The 23,838-nt window shown below is 37.4% G+C and overlaps 1 protein-coding gene across 1 annotated transcript; it reads right to left on the bottom strand.

Annotated features, from left to right (window-relative positions):
* Positions 1-6,716: 6,716 nt before the first annotated feature.
* LOC107525342 (sulfotransferase 6B1-like) lies at positions 6,717-22,316 on the bottom strand. The gene is made up of 6 exons (XM_016197487.2): positions 22,172-22,316; positions 20,040-20,224; positions 17,569-17,695; positions 11,486-11,580; positions 11,142-11,328; positions 6,717-6,838 (listed from the first exon to the last, which is right to left on the bottom strand). Exons 1-6 carry the CDS (start codon positions 22,314-22,316, stop codon positions 6,720-6,722), a joined length of 858 nt encoding a protein of 285 aa, XP_016052973.1. The 3' UTR covers positions 6,717-6,719.
* Positions 22,317-23,838: the final 1,522 nt, after the last annotated feature.

The raw sequence follows: 23,838 nt of genomic DNA, 5'->3' as shown, positions 1-23,838 counted from the left end.
CATTCTAGAAAAAAACCCTGTGACAGGCCTCTCATGGCAGCCTCACCACCCTCAGGCCTCAGTTTTATTCTCATTCTATAGCGGCCTCAAGGAATTCCTACTTGGGTTTCATGAATCTCAGGGGAGAAACTTTACTTAACCCCACTGGCTACTGAAGCCTCATAACCTCAGTTACAAATCAAAAGTTGAATTCTCACAAAACAGCGTATAGTCAATCTTCATTATACGACCAAGAGAAAAATGAAATGAGATATTGATTGGATTGGCTAGAACTGCCTCTTGGAACAAAATTATCATTAATATTATTAATTTTCCCGTTTACCTGATGATTTTTAAATATTTCTGTCTGGAGTGAATAAACGTCTCTAGATCATTTTCCAGTTCAGCTGGAAATTTAGCTGATCAGACTAATTTCTTTTAATTAAAATTCTCTTTGGGCCAATTACTCAGAAACATACTCCCTCTCCCTAAAATCTAGCTAATTATCACAAGAACCTTTTGTCCCTCCCTGCATGCCTGCATCTCCCTTGTCATTTATACAGATCCTAGTAGACTATGAAACTTTCACAAAATAAAGGTACAATCTAAATAATAGAGAACATCTAAAGACCTATATTTTCTCATCTCTATTAGAGCAAATTCGATAGCGTAAGTTAATGTAAATATAAACCATTGAAATAAATAACATTTGAATTGAACACAATCATATTTTTAGAAAAATACAACTTGGGGTGGTGAACACACAATACAATATGCAGATGATGTGTTATACAATTGTACACCCAAAACCTATGTAATTTTATTAACCAATGTCACCCCAATAAAATCAAAAAAAGAAAAAAATAACAATAAAATAGGCAAAAGTCATGATAATTTAAAAAAAGAAATATACATATATATCACAGACATAGATTGGCTCAGATTGGTGCTCTTATTACCAGTTATAGTTTGAGATTTCCCTTTTTATCCCAAGGATAATGAAAACCCAGCTGGTGAAGAGTAAACCCTCATAGCTATATACCAATAGTCACAAAGATTTTAAATTGCTAATGCTTATATTGCAAATAATCAAAAGCAAAAACGGCTCAAATTTATTTGCCCATATCTGTGTAGTAAGAGCTTGAGACGATGCTCCTCACACTCTGAAGGGTAATAATCCGAACTGTCTAAGTGAGGCACACACGATGCTTACCTGCAGTTTCCCTAATTGGCACTGGGCTGTGGGGAGTAGGGGTAGGCGGACTGATGGCTCCTTGTTTACTTTGTTCTAGAGCTTTTTGTGCAAAGTAGCCATAAGGGCCTTTCCTACTTCCTCATTTGCTAACTCCTTAGAAAATTTCATCTAGGTCTGCACTTGTGCACTTAGAAGATCAGCAATTCTTTCATTAAGCTAATGTAAAAATAAATAAAACAATGTGAACATTATTTAAATGCTATATTATTCCCCTTTGACATCGATTTTCAATTACCTAACATTAATTAATATTTTATAAATGTGAAATTAGCTGCTGAAGACAAAAAGTATTTTTATTTCATAATATATTACAAGGAGAAATTACAAAAAAAGAGAAAGGTTAAAAGCACATACACACATGAACACACACAGGTTAATTTACCCCACAAGTGGTAGCTACAGGCTGTTCTTATCACTTATAAATGGTCTTGGCTTATGTTTATGTCTGAAGGAAGATTGATAAAGTCTTTCATTACACATAGAATGGATTAAAAGTTATTGAAATGCAAGAACCAATAGTATTTGGACGCTGGTTTGATTTTGAAATTGTGGAGGGGAACCAAGAATTAAATATGACTCTAAGCATTCATGACTACAGGACCAGGAAACTGAGCTGGTGGATAGACAGGAAAGTGTTCATTCTTTAAATTATTCATTCACTAATTCATTCTCCCATTTAACATGCCCGTATTGAACAATTTCTGAGGGCAATACACTGCCTCAGTCACTGAAAAAGCTTCTTACAAGCTCTCCATTTAAGCTCTACAATAAAATTGGGAAGGAAAGACTTGCATAATGTGAAATAGTTAAGTAAAAATGGAAGGGAGTAAGTGATTAGGTTAAGAAATAATTGAATGCCTTGGCCCGGGCGGCTCAGTTGGCTGAGCACTGTCTCATGCACGGAGAGATGGAAGGTTTGATTCCCAGTCAGGGCACATCCCCAGCTGGGGGCGTGCAGGAGGCAGCCCGGCCTACATTTCTCTCTCTCATCGATGTTTTTCTCTCTCTCCCTTCCTCTCTTTCTAAAAATCAATAAAAACATAGTTTTTTTAAAAAAAGAATTGATTAATGCAGACATGGAGTAATAGGAAAATACGAAAATAAGATCAAAGTGGGTTATAGTATAGGAGCTGAGTTTTCTGGAAGACAGAATTAAACTGACGCGTGAACTCAGTTCACACCCGACATTTGCAAAGCATCTAGTGTTATGAGTGCTGTGCTGGGCTGGGTGTGGCGAAGGCTACGAAACGAACAGGACATGGACTTCAACGGTTAGAAACTTCCACACTGGACTAGGAGACAGACACTGACATAAAAATACAAGGCCTCCATGGTTACATGTGGGAAGTAAAATACAAGTGAGGGGTCAGTGGAGAGGAGAGAGAGAGAGACAGAGAGAGAAAATGGGGCAAGGGGCCAGGGTACCAGAGCAGGTTTTCCTTGAGCTGGTGTTAAACCACTTATGGGGCGAAATGCCTTTAGGGCACGAACAAATACACTGAGGTGAGAAAGTGCCGCCTAATGAAACCTTAAGAGAATCACTAGGATTTAACAGCTACTTATTGACTCCAGAGAGGAGGGGGCAGGGCAGGGAAATAAAAGAGGAAGAAGAGTGGGAAATAGAAATGGGGGATCTTTAGGGGAATCGCGGGAGGCAATTTGGATGAGGAAATGCACAAGAGTCGGTCCGCAGCTTCAAGGAAGTGCAAAGGCACTGTGGTAGGTCAGAGTTCAGGCGAAGGCACAGAGCTCACCTTTGAAAAGGGGAAAGCATGACTGGGCCTGGATATCCAGGCAGTGAGTCTGCAGCACATTCTCAGCAATGCCCATCGTCACGGGGATGCTCATTTCCAGAGTGCTCTGTAAATCTAAACTGCCTCACCCTCCCACACCTCCACACCTTCTTGAACCCTCCCAGGGGGCCCCAGGGAACAACACAGCCGTCATCAGAGAGATTCTTTGATGCAACCAATTGCCAGGTGTCTAAACAGACATTTCAGACAGTGTGGCCATAGCAGAAGTCTTGATCCATAGCTCCCTCCCCCACCAAAAAATTTATTCTTTCAAGCTTCACATCTAAATAAATGGTATCTTCAGATATTCACCTGATTAGCCAAAACTCTAGGCTTCATTTATTCCTTTCTGTCTCTCCCTCCTGTATTGATTGGTTAGCTGGTTCAATATCCATATTATATCCTCAAATTGGCCATGTCTCAGCATTCCCACTGTCCACGTGCCTCTCGTCTCTCACCCACACCACTGTAACAGCCCTTTATCCCTGCCTCCTCCCATGACCCGTGGGTCTGATGCCAGAGGGGCAAGTCCCTAGGGGAGACTCACCCCAAGCCAAGAAGATTCTTGGCTTCATGCAGGAAATAATGAAATAATTCAAGACTCAAGCCACACAAGAGGTTAAAGTAGAAAAGCAGCTTTATTGAGCAGAGAGGATAAGAAAAGCCACTCCCTAGACAGGGTATCGAATTCTCCTCGAAAGAGAAGGAAGAGAGACTCCAACCATATCTAGAGGTTGAGCTTATATCTGTTTGTAGTTTCTATAGCAAATGGCTGGTATGGGGAAAGAGAGTGGGGAAAAACATTAGAATTAACTTTAACCTTTACAAGGTATATTTTGTGGTCTGTTTTTCCTTTATGGTAAAGGTAAATGATAAGGTATGGGTGAGTAGCTATTAATGAATCTTTGCAGGAATTTTCTTTGTCCAGAGACTCTCTGTGGTCTGCTTGCATCTCAGGTCAGCTGAGTTCCGTGTCAGGCTGCATGTAGCAGGCCCCTGACTTAACTTTGATTTTAGTTGATTCGTATAGTTCTCATGCCCATCTCCTATATGAGGCCCATCCTCCATCTAGCGGTCAGAATGATCTTGTGAAAGTGTCTCAGAATGTCTCACTCCCCTGTGGAAAATCCACACCAGGCATGAAAGCCAAACTCCTTGTCATGGCTCCAAGCCCAGGGAGCCCCATTCATCAACTCCTATGGCACCGCCTCAGAGTCCTTGGCCCAAAGCATTGGCTAAGGCAGCTCTTTACTCGCTGACACATTTAGTAAATAACACATTATTACCTTATGTTATTTTCTTTATAGCTCATATGGTGCCTGCCATATCTCAGATATTTCATTAAAAAATATTTTATTTAAAAATTATGTATTTATCCCCACTAGAATGGAAGCTTCTTGAGAAAAGGGATTCATTCAAGTTCATGTGTCCCTACAGTCTACAATAACACCATCTTTAATTTTTTTTAAATGTTTTAATTGATTTTTTAGAGAGAGAGGAAGGAAGAGGGGTAGAGAGATGGAAACTTCGATAAGAGAGAAACATTTATCAGCTGCCTCCTGCATGGCCCCTACTGGGGATCGAGCCCGCAACCTGGGCACGTGCCCTGATTGGGAATTGAACTGTGGTCCTCTTGGTTCATGGATCGACATTCAACCACTGAGCAACTCCAGCTGGGCTCATATTTAATTGTACAGTTCAGTAGCATTAAGTATATTCATACTGTTGTGCAACTAGTCTCCAGAACTTCACCTTGCAAAACTGAAATGCTATACTCATTAAACAACTCCCTGTTTCTCCTTCCCCCAGCCCTGGCAACCACCATTCTACTTTCTGTTTCTTTGGATTTGACAACTCTAGATACCTCACATAAGTGGGATCATACAGTGTTTGTCTTTTTGTGAATGGCTTCACTCAGTATAATGTCCTCAAGGTTTATCCATGTTGTAGCATATGTCAGAATTGCCTTCTTTTTTTAAGGCTGAATAATATCCACTGTTTGTATATACCACATTTTGTTTATCCATGAATCTATTGATGGATACTTGGATTATTTCCACTTCTTGGATTGTGTTAGTAATGCTGCTATGAATATTGATACAATATTTTTTGACTGATAATAATCTGAGAACTAAGGCTTTTAGTCACACCTTTAGATTGTTGACCTTAAGCAATTTCCTATCAAAATTAGATTACAGTGACCCCAAAGAGATCTAAAATACGATGGATGATGCCATCAAATAAAGGCCTATTTCTGTTCTTTTGATCTTAATGATTATTTTAATCTTATGAGGTGATATAGCCTCATAGGAGTGGATGCCTTTAGCACAACAGTCTTTGTCACCTTCAGTTGCCAGTCTCATCCCATCCCCTTCATCATGTTCTGACTGCACATCAGTATCAGGGAAGGGTAAGTGTGATTTTAGCTCTCACCATCCTGCCTTTCTCATTTGCTAAACTCATTTATTTGGGGAAGGGAGATGTCTTAGTGAGTCTCTGTGTATCTTAGTTTTGTAAAAAATAAAGAAAAAAAAGAAAAACACAACATGAATTGCATGAAGTCAACAGGAATACATTTTATTTGTAACAAGTATGTATATATAGAAGATTCATGAAGATCTAATACTGACTGAATTGTGATAAACTTGGTACAAAAAAACTCCAACAGATGTGTTACTAAAAATAAAATTCACAATACATTGATGTTTGGCTGAATTAACTCATTCAACCCATTGCTTTGGTTGCATAGCTCAGAGTTATATACAGTATACAATTCTGATTTCCCATTAGCCTTGAGTTAGATACTATGGCACAGATATAAACAATGTGACATAGATGTTCATAACGAATGTACTGTAATTTATGCAATAATCATAAAATAAGTACACAGAAATATCATTACAATGTCCTCTGTGTAAAGCTACAGGATAATAGTCATTACAGGAGAGATTTGATTAATGCTAGAAATGCTACTGGAAGAAAGATTACATATTCAAAATACTATAAAATATAATAACCACTTCAGGAAAATTATACCTTTCATAACTGGAAAATAATAAATTTTGTAATATAGATGACTTTAAGATAAAGGACATACTTGAAAGCCCCACCAGTGTTCATTTAATGTGAAAGGGTATCTTTCCACCCTTCATTTCACCAAAATACCGGATTGTGATCATCAGATATAATTGACCTATTAGGTGTTTTCACCTTATTAAGATTGTTTGTCACTGCCATGACATTAGAGAATATTTCTACAAGGACATCGAGGAATGTTGAAATAAAAATGTTTGTCTAGAGGTCATGATTGTCCAAATAGACAGAAAATATATTCTCAGACACTGGTTATTTTAGATAACCCCTCACCTCTTTTGTTGTATGTTAGTGCGGTTTAAAGGACACCCACAGCAATACACTCTCCGAATAACAGTAATCTTCTTGCCTTATAAATACCATGAAAGCAGATATATAATTCAGCTATTCAAAAATTATATACTTCCTTTCATTATTAATTCTCTGCTACTATCAAATATGATAATAATAGTCTCATGCATGGCACTTTTGATGTATCATAAAGTGTTTGTTTCTCATTGAAAGAAATAGCTGCTTTTCCACACTGGTAAAAAAATACTTATGTATTCCATGAGCACTGTATCGCATAAAATGGAAATTGGCTTCATTTTCCATTTATATTAAGAGTAATCTTCCAAGTGTCTTGCTAGTTCACTGTGTTTCATTTTCTCCATGAACAGTTCATCAAATACTCTCTTCTGCTTTGGAGTAAAGTAGTTTATCCAGTCACCCACAGCTCCTGGAAAGTGTATCAGACAAGAACCAATTTATATGTACAGTAGTCACAAAAGACATCTGTCAGATTTATAACAAAATGTGGACAATTTCACCCTTTGGTGATAAGGTGATGGGGAAATTATTCTTTTCTTAATTTGCTTACCTGTTGCTTCTAATTTCTTTAGTAATAGTTGCATGTCAATTTGTATAGTTTAAAAAGTTATTTCTTAAAAAGAAAGGAAGATTAAAAATACACAAGTGTCCTAAGTTTTATGGTAGCAGGCAAAAAAGTCTCTCAACTAAACCTAATCAAAACCTAAAGCAGACAGTGGATATAGCGATGCTTCATTTACTCCCCTGTCCGTGTGCCTCCAGAGCAGCAGCTGTGCTGATAACACATCACAGGGGTGAGCAACTGGCCTCATTTTAAGGAAATTTATTTTACAATACTGATAACAGAGAGTTGAAAATAAAATTGAAATAAGATACAGTTGAACCTTGAACAATGTGAGGGTTAGAAGCAGCCACCCCCTTCCCCAGTCACAAATCTATGTATAACTTTGGACACCTCGAAAACTTAACTACCAATAGTCTACTGTTGACTGGAAGCCTTACCCATAATGTAAACAGTTGACTGACATGTACTTTGTATGTTAGGTATAATATATACTGTATTCTTTCAATAAAGTAAGGTAGAGAAAAGAAAATGTTATTAAGAAAATCATAAGGAAGAGAAAATATATTTACAGTATGTATTGAAAAAAATCTGTGGATAAGTGCAGTTCAACCCATGTTATTCAAGGGACAACTGGACTTCACACAGTCCATCGACCTCTCCTGTTCTTACCAGTCACCCTCTCAGCCTCGGCACAATGTCAACCCCTCAGGACTGCCCTTCTCACATCCACTGTGCGCACTGTGCCAAACCCCACCCCTAGATCTTGCCCACCATGGTCTTCTGCTACTTCTGGCCCTATAATTCATCCCTGGGGTCTAGGTTAACTGGAGACAGTAATGCATCATTTTATTCCCTCATTTACAGACAGCCATATATCATTCTGTATTATCTTCCCCCCTGATTAGTTTATAAACTCTTTCAGGTTATGGATTGTGACGTATTGTTCATGTGTATTCCTGTGGTACCAAATCCAGTGCTGACTGTATAGTGGATGCTCAATAAAACCCATGGTTTGATTGAATGTTAGACAATGTCAGCTACAGCAAAGAAATTTATTCATATTATAACTTAAGAAATGTTTGATGTTGATTCCTAGTCCAAAAGGCTGGGTTTAAAAAGAAAGTAGAACTCTTCTGTTTGGGATAGGGGAAGGAAAGAAAGTACGAGAGAGAAGATCCCAGAGTCAGGAAATGACATAATGACATTGTTTCTAAAACACCCCACTTGGGGCATAAGGTCAGTTTCAATATTCTTTGGTCTCTCCTGGTTCTCCCTTGTAGTTTCTGATATCAAATCACCTAGACCACTGCTGTCTGCTTTTATTTGACCTGGCTTTTGTTTGCTTGGTTTCTAATGTATTCTTTCACTCTGACTTTCTTTTACTTTTAAAAAAAATATTATTTTAAAAAATAAAATAGTAGCTATTAAATGTAAGTTAGAGGAAATACCTATAAGCAAAAGAAGATAAAAATCAAGAAGATATACTCAGCTAACTTGGCTAACAAATCGGCTGGCATACATTCTTCCAAATGTTCTTCTTCGCAAACATAAATGCATATAAACTACATCTTAAACCACACAATTATAACCTAATTTCCCCCACTTATTATACTTTGACCATCTTCCCAAATTAGTGTTTATATACCAACAATGAAAGTTATGGTGAGTAGGGTAAGACTGTTTGGATTCAAGTCTTGACTCTACCACCTACTACTTGTGTGTCTTTGGACAAGTTATTCAGGTGTTTGGTGTTTCAGCAAAGTGTCATAACATAAATACCATCCCCAGAGGTCTATTGTCAAAATCCAGACAAACCAAGCAATGTGCCTGGCACAGAGAAAGCAGTCAGTGAATGCTAGTTGCTTTTACTCTATAGTTTTCATGACTCCATCGTAAACCCCTATACGGATGTGACTTCCTATGTTAACAGTTTCTGATTAGCGACCCTTTCAGTGCATTCTAGGTTCTCATTGTTAGAAGCAATATTGCTACATACATCTTGTCCATACACCTTTCCATACTTCTGTAATTCTCCCCCTAGATTTTAGTACGTCAGAAGCTGCAGGACTTCTGACACTTGTGAGGACTATCCTTGCTTAACACCGTATCGCCCTGGCTACTATAGTCATTTTCTAGAATATCAGCTCTATTTCTGAGTTTGAAGTAAAGACCGCTGCAGGCACAAATTCTCCTCTGTAAAATGAGGAATATCTCTACATGCCCAGGATTCTGAATCAACAACCTTCATAGTTTCTTTGAAACTCTTACTTTCAGAGGATGGATCCCCCTACTCCCACCCCTTCCAGCAAACATCCGTGTGTTTAGTTCCTCACACAGACCAAATTTACCAACTGGTGCTCATGGTGACTAGTATCAGTGAGGATGTTCCTACTATCAACCTTCTGTGCTTTGTTAGATACAAGATAAGGAAACCTATAACTTATAGAAAGAACTTAAATGTGTTAGAATGAATGAACGTTGTTGGCTACAACTATGTGGATACAATTTAACTTGGAAATATTTGCTAGGATCACAACTATGGCAGGTCAGAGATAAACTCTATTATCTTTAGAGGAAAATTTCTCAAGTCTGTATGATAAGATGTGTGAATTCTGAGAATTTGCTAATCAGATCTCAAAGGGCAGTGGTAAAAGACATCACTGGACTCCAGCAACCATCAGAACTTTTTTATTTCTCCTCATCTTTACCATGGTGCTTCCCAATCTCTCTCTCTTTCTCTCCCCTTTGCTCATTTCACCTTCATTCATGCACCCTTTTCCAAATTCTTTGTCTTCCCTTTATCTTCTCTCTCCTACCCCTCTTTTTTCTTGACCCTGTCTCCCTCCTAAGCTCCCATATCGTATCTTCTTAAAAGGGTGCTCCTTATTTACTGCTTCTTTTTAAATTTTTCATCTCTTTAAACCCCTCAACTTGGCCTCCAATCCCACTCTCAGAATTCACGAATGATAAATAAGTGTTCGTGTTTGACCCTGGCTTTCTTTCCAATTCTGGCTAATCGCTTTTCTTGTCTTGGAGCTGTTTCATTCCCATTGATGGCAGGGTCCCTGGGCTACCCCTTCTGTCCCTTTCACCACTAGGCCTTCCCACTCACCCTGAATAATTTTACCAAATTTCACAATCTGCGAAAGGCTCCTAAACTGACTTCTAAGCTGAGCTCCACTCAACAGTGATTCACCGCCACTGATCAAATTGCCATCATCAGTGTTTCATACCTGGACTATTACAACGACCTCTTTACTGAACTTTCTGCCTCTGCTTTCAAACTCTTCTAATCAATTTTCCACACATGTCTGACCATGTCAGGTCCCTTCTTAAAGCAAACAAACAAGGGAGAAGAAAAACCTCTGTGTGATGTCCATCAAAGCTTTTGCTCTCTGGCCCCAATCTCTTCATCTCCTGCATTCCACTTCATACATCGTATACCATTCTAGCACATGACAGTCTACCTGCTCTTTCTAGAAAATACCATCCAATTTCATGCTCGTTCTGAGCTTCTCTTCTTGCTGTTAGCTCTTACTACCCAACCTGCTTCTAAGTTACATGTTAGGAAATAGTGGAGATTGATTTTCTTCTCTTTGTGTTTCCATGCAGAAGAATGTCCTTAGATAACAATCCCAGCTCTTGCTCCGCCCCTTACTTCTCTGCAGGGTAAGTTATTTGATTGATGAGTTTGGGAAAATGCACTGTCCACACTCATCAGCTCCTTTCTGTCTCCTGAAGAAAACATGTCATATACCATGCTCTAAACTGACCTGCTCCATAGGGGGGACAGGACTGCATCTGATTGACCATGAGTAAGAGTATGTTTATAAAACTCAGGGTAACTTATTAGCAAAAACACTGGTCTACAGACCAGAGACACATTCTTCAAATAATTGTATCATTTCTATCTGTTTGCCACCTGTGTTTTTCTCTCAATTGGTTCCTAACAGTGCATGGAAATCTCAAAGTCTGGAAAGAATGCAATTCAAGAATTTCATTTAATAAACATTCACTGGTGGATGGCAATGTGTAACCTTGTGCAAGATATGGGGTGCAAGATGGTGAAATGAGGGTTAAAAAGGTAAAATGGAACTATTTCCAAACATAAGCCCGAGGCAAAGGACCACCTCCCTTTCTGACTTACCTTTCCTAAATACCAGGTTCTTATTAGATGTGAGGGCACAGATGGTCTTGTTGGGGTCACAGTTTTCTTTGGCTGCGTTATTTTTCATTTCTTTGAATGAGGATTTCCAAGCAATCTGATGAATTTCGCTCTCACTCACATTTATGCCGAGGAAAGTCGTTATTTTCTTTATGCTTTTAGAAAGATCCTGAGCAATAAGCAAATAAATAAATAAATGAGTTTTGTTACTCATCAAAACACCAAATTCATTCCCTCAAACCTGAAAACAGAGTTCATTGATCGATTTCCTGTATTAACTGAATTTGACTTAAATTTTGATTGTTGAAAAGTTAGGAGAGACTTACTTTCTTCATTTCTTCATAGAATATAAATAGAATGTTTTTATCATTTTTGTGATCTTCCCAGCTTAAAACATGATCAAACCAGGATCCATACACAACTAGAAGAAAAGTGAATTGTTGTGTTAATATTAAACATTGTGGCTTTGGGTCCCTGGGTTCTTCCTACTTCAGCAAAGTTGTCAAAGCAAGGCACATACATCTTAGACTTCCAATGAAAAGGCTTTCCTTAGAAAAGCTCAGTTTCATTATTGTTTCAACTCAATACAATATTGTGAAGTGAAGTTGCATAGTGTTATCTTTTCATAAGGCTGTATGGGTTTTTTTTCTTATTTTTAGTAAAAATATTTTTTATCATCAAGAGAAGTGACAGCAGAAATACAGTGATATACTATTTCCCAATAACCATGTTTTGATAACTGCTCTGGGTCTTGAGAGAAATAGAGAAACATTGAGAATTTGCTATTTTATTTCTATAATGTGACGTGCTTTTCATAATTATAAGTTCTTAGCATGAAAAGTTTATAAACCTCCCTGTCCCCAACCACCACCACTAACCAAAAAATTAATTCTATTCAGGTATCTTAGCTCAAGATTGAGAAATACAGACTTAGGGATTTGTAAGTAGTTGATATTGTCTCTTTAATGTTTTGTTAATTTGACAGATTTAAATATCTCCAGATCTTAAAAGTAAAATACTATCATGCAAGGTAACCTCTAAGGCCATGATGATTAAAAGCAAACAGGGGGCAACTGCTTGTCACCACAAAAAGTTGACTAGGTTGACAATCTAAAGCATAAAACAATAATTTAAAATACTAAATATACATCTTTCCAAGCATCTTTATCATCCAAAGATTTAATACTAGCTGGTTCCCCAGTCATAAAAGAGCTACTCTCCTAGTGATTTCCTGAAGATCTGCTGACTATTGATTCATTTAATAAACATCTATTAAGCCAGACACTGTGCTATGTACATTTCAAACCATAAAGCTTTGAATAAATTACAGTATAACTAACTCTAAACTAAGTGCGATTTTTCATGGCTTCAACTCCTGAGGAAGCAAAGAGCAAGAGAATAACTATAATGTATTTTTGAAGCAGAAACTTCTGGGACTGCGGTGGTATCATTAGAGTCAGCCCAATATTCTACTACCCTTTGGACCTGAAGGGCTGTATAATAAGAACTGGTTCTTGGAAGAAATATCCAGGTACAGTTTTCGGTTATCAGCAATCTCAATGCTATTTCCGTGCCTAACATTATACTTTGTTTTAGAATTACCCCAATTACCGTATCAGTGATAAGGGTTTATCTTCTAAGAATGACCAACATTTTCCCAAGCACAAACACATGGTAGGAGGAAGACTGATTTTTCTCTCACATAAATTTAGGAAGTTAACTAGTCTCAACTAGTCTCTAGTTCCTCAGACTACCTCACTGTCTCAACCCTCCATGCCAACCCCCACCAGCAGTCACAGCCCAGCCCTTGTAGGTAATGTCACTGCCAAGAGTTGTTGATAATGCAGAGCCCTCAACACCATCTGGGGGAGCCCATGCTTCTGTGGCCAAGAGCTAGGTAGGGAGAGAGACCCAGAGTCACACTTCGTGGGTGGGGTGGGGGTGGGCAGGGTAGTGTGACTGACCTGCCCATTATGGTTATTCAGCAGGAAATGTATTCCAACATATCCAAAGTAGATTTAAGAGGAAACATTTGGATCCTAGCCTGATCATAATTTGAGAGCCAGCTGTTCTATTATTAACTAATTAACTTATACTGTCCCTTGTTCCAAAAGGACTCAAACTAGCCAAAAGAATCTACAGAAATTGGCTGCCTGTGCCTCTCTCACTAATGTAGGAAATTACAGTTTGGGTTAATTTTTAAATCATAATCCTTATTGTCCAAATCATGAATAGAACTACGGCATTAAAGAAAATACAGTTTCTCAAATAGAAATTTGAAATCTTGCTTTTATGGGAAATGTTTTCTCCATATCTTTCACTTAATTACAAAATTATTCCACCACTTCCTGGCCTTAATAACATATGCTTAGATGGCCCTCCTGCTCTCCAAAAATTACTCTTTCCCCTGAAATGGTCTTAAATACAAGTTGTCTTTCTGAAACAATTCATGTGTCTTAGGGTCTAGAGAGCGAGTGAGCAATCTCTGCTTTCTAGGGACTTCGAGAACTCCTCCCTCCGAGACAATCCAGGCTCCTTTAACATGTCCTTTGGCTATACCGCCCTTTCCATCCTGGTTTCAGCCAGAAACTAACCTTCTGATCTCTCCCCCACAGTCACTGAAGACTGATTTTGGAGGACAGTCTTCTGTGCGATCTCAGGCCTTGCTCCAGCTACAGCAGCTTTAATGGACAGTTTCTGCAATACCCTCCTCTACCTGTACTTTCTTCTCTTTGTACATCCCCTCAACAATTTTCTCACCAATATTTTCCATTTCCTTGCCCCACTATACTTCATTTTAATCACCTCCAAAACACTCAGTATTGGATCAAAACACTTCATCTTCTTTCCATCTCACCTACTACTTCTGAGTTCTGCTGCAGAAATTCATACCACTCTGTGTTGACACCACCGCAGACTCATTTTCCAGCCGAAAGGGCCCCAGGGCTGCCTGGCAACCCGATCTGCGCTGCATTAACGCACTCGGCTATTCTCCAGTTGTTTCAAACCTCCCTTAATATCTGCAAACCCTCTGCCCCCTCATATCCAGTTACGATGAGCATCTTAGTGTCCAGTTTCTAGGAAGCATTCTGATGACAGATAATGGTGCAGAAAACAAAACTCACAGGGATGAAGTGGCCTAGGAAGTACAGAGCTCTAACACACCACGGGAGAAGGGGCTACAGGGGATAAGTAAATGCTCAGATATTGCTTCACTGAAATAGTAATCTGCCAGGGTACTGGCAGAATACAATTTATAGTTATTGTTTAATTTGAAAACCGGAAGTGTTTGTAAACTGTGTGAAAGACAAATTAGATGATTAGATAAATGTGTCACTATCTTCATCTTTATAGTACTGTCTTGTTATATAATGTGTAATTATGTCTATGGTTTAAAGATGGCTTTTGGAATATCATGATGCCTCACTTGTAAAATAGTCTTTCTAGGTAAATATCTACTTATAACATTTCCACCTTAACGTGAAATTATTTAAAAGTCTTTGTGTCTTTAAAAGTTATGTCTAGCCTGGCCGGGAGTGGCTCAGTGGTTGAGCATCGACCTAAAATCTAGGAGGCCGGGGTTCGATTCCCAGTCAGGGCACATGCCCGGGTTGCGGGCTCGATCCCCAGTCAGGGGCGTGCAGGAGGCAACCGATCAATGACTCTCTCATCATTGATGCTTCTATCTCTCTCTCCCTCTCCCTTCCTCTCTCTGAAATCAATAAAGATATATTTTTTTAAAAAGTTATGTCTAATAGAATAAGTCAGTAGATTTTTACGGCAAATTTTAGTCATTACTTAATTTGAACCTCTAAATAATCCTACAAAATAGATGGTTGTATTAGTCCCATTTTATATTAGGAGTTTGAACCTTAGAATGGTTAAGGTATTGTCCAGAATCTCACAGAGAATAAATTATTGTCAGGAATGGATCCCAGGCCTTCTGCTCCTAGAGCCTGTTCTTTCTATTATATCATGTTGTCATATGCAAGAGAAATAACCCTCCCCTCAAACAGTCATTGAAGAACACTCTTGAAACACAGTCATATACATCATACACACACACACACACACAGGAAAACAAACAACACTGTCGTATAAATAGTAAAATGTTAAGCAACTGCTCCCACCAGAGTAAATTTTAAAAAGCTTTAGTGATTCAATGACTATCCCCGTGTCTGCAGGGTTTGCCCAGGCTGGATTACACAATTGTAGAACACTTACAAGTCAATCTCTTTACAATGAAAAATCTATTAACTCACCTAAGAAGGTATAAAAGAATCACCTGGGATATTTTTTCTACCAACTTACTCTGCTACAATTCCTGATACTTGGATAGCAAAAGCAAATGTTCCATGAGGCTAGTTTGCTTCCCTGTGTGTGGCCTGTGTTGGCCTTTCTGTAGCTACGTTCATAGAAAGATAATCCTCGAACAGAATTAATCAGATCATATCCTAAGGCTGCTTTGTCTTCTGGGCATTGCAAAATTATAGACCTACAGCCAAATCCGAGCTCATGCAGTGGTGAGGGAGGAAGGGGGAGCCACAGCAAGTAATAATGGGAGACAAATGCAACTTTTTTTCTTGAGAAAAAGCAGGCTCAAGGTCTGTTTTAAAAAAATAATTTATGTATTTAAACTCTGCTTATTCCAAAAATGGAATTAAGGCAGAGTTAGGTATGCTAACCATCTTCAAATATTTAGAAGGCTAACACGTGGAAGAGCAACTAATGATCGGGGCACAATTATTTGGTGGGATGAGATATGGCACAGTGGTAAGAGCGAAGATTTGGAGCTGACATCCGAATTTAAATCTTGGCTCTACTCCTTAATAGTTATGCATCTATGGACCAGTTATTTGGCCTCCCAAGGTCTGCATTTTCCTCACCTGTAAAATGAGGATAATAATATTGACCTCATGTGGTCTAGTGAGGGTGAAAAGAGATCACGTTTGCACAGCACTTAGCTAAGTGTCTATATCACATGGTAAGATTTTTTTTTTAACATTTTAGAAGTATCAAGATGAAATGTGTTCCTTTGGAGCAGGAGTATGGAGTGTGAACATGTTGTCAAGGTTGTTAAGAAGTTCAGGCTTAGTCCTGGCCCGTGTGGCTCCGTTGGTTGGGTGTCATCCCGTGCACCGAAAGGTTGCCAGTTTGATTCCACATCAGGGCACTTGCACAGGTTGTGGGCTCAATCCTTGGCAAGGGCGTGCAGAAGGCAGCCGCTCACTGTTTCACTATTACATTGATGTTCCTCTCTCTCTCCCTCTCCTTTCCTCTGTCTCTAAAAATCAATAAAAAATCTTAAAAAAAAAAAAATTCAAGCTTAGCTTCTACAATTCTTGGAGATGTTGTAAAGGTGATTCAAACATCGGGTGGGTGTTTTATACAGAGGACCTTTAGTGTATGTGTCACTCCTGAAACTTTATGAGTCTCCTAGATGTGTGCCATTAAATGAGGAACTAGAGGAGCTGAAATAGTATGAGAACAGCATATCCTTCCAAAGGGAACAGATATAGCAAAACAAAGTATTAAACCTTGTTGCTGGTGACTTCCCAGTGTCCTCAGGTTAAGTTTACACTTACTGTGGCCTCTCTTAAATTAACAAGCAAAAGCAGGACAATTTCATGTAAAATAGTGAAACTAACAATTAAGATCTACTCTAAGCCCAGTAAGAGATAAAATCTGGATACACACCATTTCTAAATAATGTCTCTTTTCATTTCTGTATTTTCTTGGTATATTATTTTTGTTGAATATACCTTGGTCATTTAGAAGGTGCTTTTTGTTTTTGCTTTTGTTCTGTAAGAGCTCCAGACACCACTGAATTTATTCACAGGAAAAGGGAATAAATTCAAAGGTCATGCCTGTTAGCAAGACCAACATATGCTACGCAGCTCAATCAAATGATGTATCATTGTGGTGTTTTCAGGATAAATTACTTTGTTAGTTTTTATAAAACCAAGTGCCAGGATGGCTCATTCTTTCACATTTGTTTTATTTGGAGAATCTGAGGGTTGTTCGTGTGCATTGTTCATTTGTATTTTTTTATTGTACATGCAGCTATATATAAGGCATGTTTGAGGCTACTTTTCTAGCTCTCAGCTGTATTTCACTGTACTCCAATTAGTGCATAATTATCTCACTGAAAAGGCTGATGGTATAAAAAGAAAGAGATTCTTTGTCAGCATTAAGCTTAATAAGAAACTGCTAATATGTACTACCCATGGTGAAAAAAAAGACTGTGAAGAAGCACCATGAGGATTGCTTAGAAGTAAAAGAATCAGCTACTCAAGGATGTACTTCTGAAAGTAGGCACTGGAATCCATTTAAACTTTTGGAAAATTCTTTCATTTCGAGCAGAAAGGTTCACTGTATATTATGAATAAAAAATCATTGTCATATTTACCATTTCCTTTTAGAAATAGCTCTAAAAATGCAGCCCAGGTTTCAACGCCGGGGAGATTCGGGTTATCTCTGTAGTAGTGGAAGAGAGAAACAGCAGTATCTTTTGGATTCCTAACGATGTAGATAATCTGTTAAAAAGAAAACAATTTATTTTTGGGTGGAAATAGCACTAACACAAAAAATTCCCTATAAGAGAGTAGGAGTCAGTCCTGGAAAAATCAGGAGGAACACTTTGTAAAGTATATGATTGTCTAACTACTATGGTGTACACCTGATAATGCAAAATAATATTAAATGTAAATTGTAATTGAAAAAAATTTTAATAAAAAAATGTTAAAAAAAAGAAAAAGTAGAAGCTAAGCTTACCTGTGCCAGTCACGATTTCTTGGCAGCTTCAGCTAATTATTAACCACAGACTTAAGCCAGTGTTTCTCTACACTTACTGTGTATATGAACCAGCAGGGGATGCGGCCAGCTCACCAGTGGGGTAAGGCTTGGCCGGCCCCTAAGCCTTAGGGCTTGGCCATCAGCCACAGAGGCAGCTCATCCTCTTGGGAGACCAGGGACAACCAGAGTCTCCGTCCACATTAGAGGTCACATGAAAAGGCTTGTAACTTCTGCTGTACTTTTAGTGTGGTAGTTTAAAGAAGCACTCTAACCTTTCTGAGCTTGAGTTTCTTTGCTTATGAAAATAAAATACCCACTCCTCTCATTTTTGTAATGTGTTTATAAAACACAGCTCAACCTCTAGTAGTCATTTCTGATCAGTGTTATTGCACTGCCCTGAGTAAGGGTGATTGAGTTCATCAGACTCTTTTTCTCCCCGGATCTCTCTCTGTCTCAGACACAGTCTGAAATGAAAATGCTCGGCTGAGTGAAAGTGTAATCCAGTTAGTACAGCTTCACCTGTTCTGGTAGATTCGCTGGGGATAAAGGCAAAGCTCTATGACCCGTGCCTCTGCTTGGCTGTGTTTACTTTTCTTTGGGCAGAAGAATAGACGGTGTGCATAGAGACATTGTGGTCATAGCGTTATAATCATGGAAAGATCTGTTTCGATTTGTACACATTTGACTGGTAGGTTATTTTTGTTATTTTTGGAATATGGCTGACATTGTTTAAAGAGGCTTCACTACTGGGAACTTGTTACAATAAACACATGTATCTGCCTTTGCTTTTCAATTTTTTTTTCTGATCAAAACAGAATTTTTAAAAATGCTTCTTATACAGACATTTGTAAAGAAAATAAAATCCAATCCTAATGTCATACCACAGAAATCACTCGACATGCTGTTATATTTACATCTAGACCTTTTTTCTGTGTGTATATGTATATTTTAATTAAAGAGATTATTCAGAATATGTGTATTTAAACATGCTTTCTACTTAACCTTATTCCATAAGCATTTCCCCATGAAAACATAAATTTTAATACAAAATATAAAGATATTCTTTTAAATTACAGTTAACTTTTAAAATAAAAATAATATGGTAACTTTATTTTTAAAATATCTTGAGGTAATTATTCTTTAGCATGTTATACACAATATTTTTTATTCCTTTCCTATATAATACTTTGCAAAAATGACAGATAAAATAATAAGGCAAATTTTCTTCTCCTAGACATCAATATTTAAAGTAAAAGATTAAAACCACATTAAGAATAGAATAAGACATAGTCTAGTGTAATTACATTTCATATTTCTTTCATTACTGAAAGATTATTAAAATAACTTTTAAAAGCTAGATACCGTGGTCACACCTATACATGCACTGTCTTATTTAATCTTTACCACACTGTATGAGATCGATACCACTATTCCTGTATCAAATGAGGAAACAGACTCAGAGAGCATCAGCAGTTTTCCAAGGTCACACATCTCGAAAGTGGGGGAGCAAAAAGATGAATACGTGGGGGAAAAAAAAGTGACAAAATCTGAATATAGTACAGACTTTAGTTAATAATAATTTATCAACATTGGTTCATAAATTGCAATAGATATGCCATACAAATGTAAGATATTAATAACAGGGAGAAGGGGGAGATGGAAACTCTGTGCTATCTAGTCAAATTTTCTGTAAGTCTAAGCCACTTTAAAAATAAAGTCTATTGCCCTGCCCCTGTGGCTCAGTGGCTGCGTGTTGACTCAGGAACCATAGGTCACAGTTTGATTCCTCATCAGGCCACGTGCCTGGGTTTCGGGCTCGATCCCCAGTAGGGGGCGTGCAGGAGGCAGCCGATCGATGATGTTTCTCTCTCATTGATGTTTCTAGCTTTCTATCCCTCTCCCTTCCTCTCTCTCTCTAAAAAAACAAACAAACAAACAAAACCAAAAAAACACAACAACAACATTTAAAAAAATAAGGTCTGTTAATTTTTTTAAAAAAGAAAAGAAAAAAAGGAAGTCTCAGAACAATAATCCAAGCGGGTTTTGTGGTATTCCCAAGCTTCCGCCCTTCACCATTGAACTTACCTTGCATTGTTTTTGTTTAACATCCACTGGTAGCATGTTATAGTTCAAATGTGTCGGAATGACTCTTCTATTACAACACATTTTTAGCTCTTCAAATTTAGAAATGTCTCCCAATTCAATTGGAGATGTTAGAGTAATTTCAGCGTTGGGAATGTTCTCAATGACTTTTGCAATCCAGTGAGTGCCTTCACACAAAAATAAAATAAAATTCATTTTTAATTAAATGGTCCTCTTGATGAAATGAATTTAGAAAATTAGCATCAGGTTATAAAGTCAATGGATGCATTAATTTTATTATAAATAGTTTTACCTCTTGACACCCATTGAAACCTGCTAAAACATTTAAGATATTAATTCATTATACAGGAAAAATCACATTTTAAAACTGTATATATACTGTTTCCTCAGCTTGAAATACTCTTCTCTGCTACCACTCAACTCTAACACCTTCTCCAATTCACAAATACCCAGATCTTCCCACACATAGTTCCTATTGGTCCTGCAAGCTCATGCATCTTGCTCTCTTAGAAACTGTCTTCTGACTCCCCGCTCCCCTGGAATACTTGCTCACCCTTCCAGTCCCTCCTAAGAAACACACACCAGAGTATACCTGCCATCTCTTGTATTTATGTCTATCTCTCCAGTTCCCCCTTGAAGATAGACACTGGATCTTATTTTTGTTTGTGTGTAAATACAGAGTAGTTGTGCAAACAAAGCATTAGAATAATGAACAAATGGTATATTCAAACATCATAGAGATGCAAGCTTTCTACCTGGATGTCTGCAAGGAATAACACTTTATGTTTACATCAAGCAAATGTGGATGTGCTCCAGTGTTGTAGACACTAGTAAGTGTGAGTAGGGAAACAGAAGTTTGGGTGGGGACAATTTTTGCTACTTTGAAAGCAATGTCCGTGAAGAATTTAAATCAACCTTAGTTTCCATTTATCTCACTGCAATTACAATTTTAACAGATAATAAATATTCATAGTTTAAATAGTGCTCTCATTTGCATTATATGTCATAAATTTAAGACTTTTGGGTTATAACAGTCATATAACTGACTCATATAGTAGTGATAGTTGTTTATTTTAACAAACTATATTGATTTCTTCTAATGAAGAGAGAGAATACAATTTGTGCTGCTGAAGGAGACCTGGAAGCTGGTGGGAAGGTGTCAATTTCTAGGCACCAATATGTACAGTGGAAGCCTTATTCTTGGTTGTTTATATATGGTATAAGTTAGCCACCTGTCCCAAGAACCTTAAAAGTATCATTAATTACTTTCTAAACTAACATATCAATTTAAGATAAGGTATAATTATTCACAGAGCAACCTATTGCATAGCAAGAATACTGAGGTATTCTGGAGGCAATCATTTCATTTCCATTTGCAGCAATATTTTCCAGTAAAGGAGATACATATATGTTTTATATTTATTCTCAAAAACACCCTGGGAGTTCTGACCCTATGTGAACTCTGCATCATCCAAAGGAAGGGTTTCTTGGGCCTGACTTACAATCCAATGAGGGGACTCAGTACACACACAACACAAAGGGAACTTGGCTCTCAGTTGCTGAATCCAGGGTAGCAGGCATATGCTCAGCCACACACATCCACTATTCTGGACACAGCAACAGGCAGTTGGATAGTATATATACTGGTCACTTCTAAGAATAAACAATAACATTATTAATTTAAATAATAAGGTAAAATCTTTAATAAGAAAAGTATTTATAGTTCTTGTTAGTCTAGAAGGAAAAAAAAAAACTTATTTATTTATAAATCAATCATTAACTAGAAATAGAACAAACACTATTTATCACCATGCCTGGCACAGAGTACGAAGAGAATTTTATAATGCTATAGATATTAAGCTTATCATATATGTCAACATTTGTATGTCTTCATAAATAAAATAAAAACAAGAGTGTAGTAAAGCTCTAATTTCTCCAGTTGAGTTTTTCAAAGCACATTTTTTTCCCTCTACTGTTAAACTTTTCCATTAGAATAAATAAGTATTTCAATTTCCTGTGGGAAATTCTGATAAACAAATATTTTGTAAAAATTATTATATTTATTATTATTATTATATTCCTACATTTACAAAATACATTAAAATAAGCTTTACCAGATTTTGGATAGGAAACCAGAAACACATCATCTTCTCTTGCGTTGAAAGAATCCAGGGAATTTAGAAGTTCTTCTGAAGACATAGTAGAAAAGAGGATCTCCTTGAATTTATGAAGAACTCTTGACTGGTTTCGGGATGACATCCTTCAACAAATCAATCAAAAATTACTTACTAAACACCAATTTTACATAAGGCACAGAGCAAGTACAGGCCTTGATTTCTATCCTAGCTCAGTAGCAACGTAATCAGAATTACTGAGCTGGTATTCCAAGTAGAGGAACATATATATACCTTTTGCAATTTTCACAAGAGTAATTTTTAAGCCATCACCCAGCCAAAGTTTACTGTGACAGTTATGTTATCTGAATTTCACTGATAACACATATGAAAAAATATTTCCTCCATTTGTCACTCAGAATAATTTAGATACGAAGTTTTCAAGCTATTAAAATGTAATCCTTTAGGAGACTAAGATTTATCAAATCCCTTGACCTAAATAAGGAAAGACTTTTAGTGGCTATAATGGATAACATCACTATGGTAGTGACGGGGAAAACCACACACAGTAGAGGAAGTAGCTAGTATTGCATTTCGGGAAGAGAGGAGGAACAGAATGAGAAAAAGTTAATTCTGGGAATTGGCAGATCAATCTGTGACTAACTAAACCTTACAGGCAATAAAAGGCAACACGTGAATCAGGAAACCCAAGCCAGAAAAGGGACACACACAGCTACGATGCACACAGGAAGTTTTTGGTGAATTAAATAACTTGTCTGAGTCATTTTTAATTCTTGTCACTGATTCTATCGTCTGGATTCAATTAGATATGGCGATAAAGTGCCCAGTTACTTCAGTGAACCACAGTTGAATTGCTGCCTAACCATTAAAAAAAAAAAAGGTATACCAACAAAGAAATGATCAGTATTTAACTGAGTACAAAAAAGTAGAGGTCCACTGTGTACGAAATAACTAAAGGGAAAGACATACATAATAGTGGCAGAAATGAGATTTAGAATGATTATCTATACACATTGTGGACAAAAAGGAGGTTCTATGGATAGTAACCTCACAGGATGACCTGATCATAAATTCCTAACTAGGCAGGTCATGGTGGGTAGTCATGCCCCAGGCATATAATTTTTAGTAAAAGGGTTATCTTTGCTTTAAGCAAGCCTTGTCCATTGTTTCTGTGCATCTATGTTAACATGCCTTTGAAATAAGCCGTAATCACCCCCAAGAGAGCACATAATCTTAACTCTCCTGTTGCTTCCTTCCACCTTTGTGTAAACTTCCTAACCTTACCTCCTTCATTTCAAATGCATAAAAGAAACTGCTATTCTCAGAAGCATGTATCTCAGTCTGTTGAGATCTTGCTTCCAGGTGTATCCTTTGTTTGACTCAAATAAGTATTTATAAAATTCTCTACAGGTTTGGACATTTCATATGTTGACAATATAGAAAATCCCAAAGAATCAAAAAACGATTAGAATGAATATATAAATTGCATATGGTTGGTGGATTATAATAAGGTCAATACATGAAAATAAATTGTATTTCTGTATTTTAGCAACATGTAAGTCCAAATAAGTGTTGGTTTTTTTGGTTGGTTGGTTGGTTTGGTTTTTGTTTTGTTTTTTCCAACATAATGCTCTTAAAAACAGTAT

Source organism: Miniopterus natalensis, chromosome 2, assembly GCF_054644295.1.
Source record: "Miniopterus natalensis isolate mMinNat1 chromosome 2, mMinNat1.hap1, whole genome shotgun sequence".
NCBI lineage: Eukaryota > Metazoa > Chordata > Mammalia > Chiroptera > Miniopteridae > Miniopterus > Miniopterus natalensis.
Note: the sequence above shows the minus strand (reverse complement) of the source record. Positions and strands in the feature narration are given on the sequence as shown.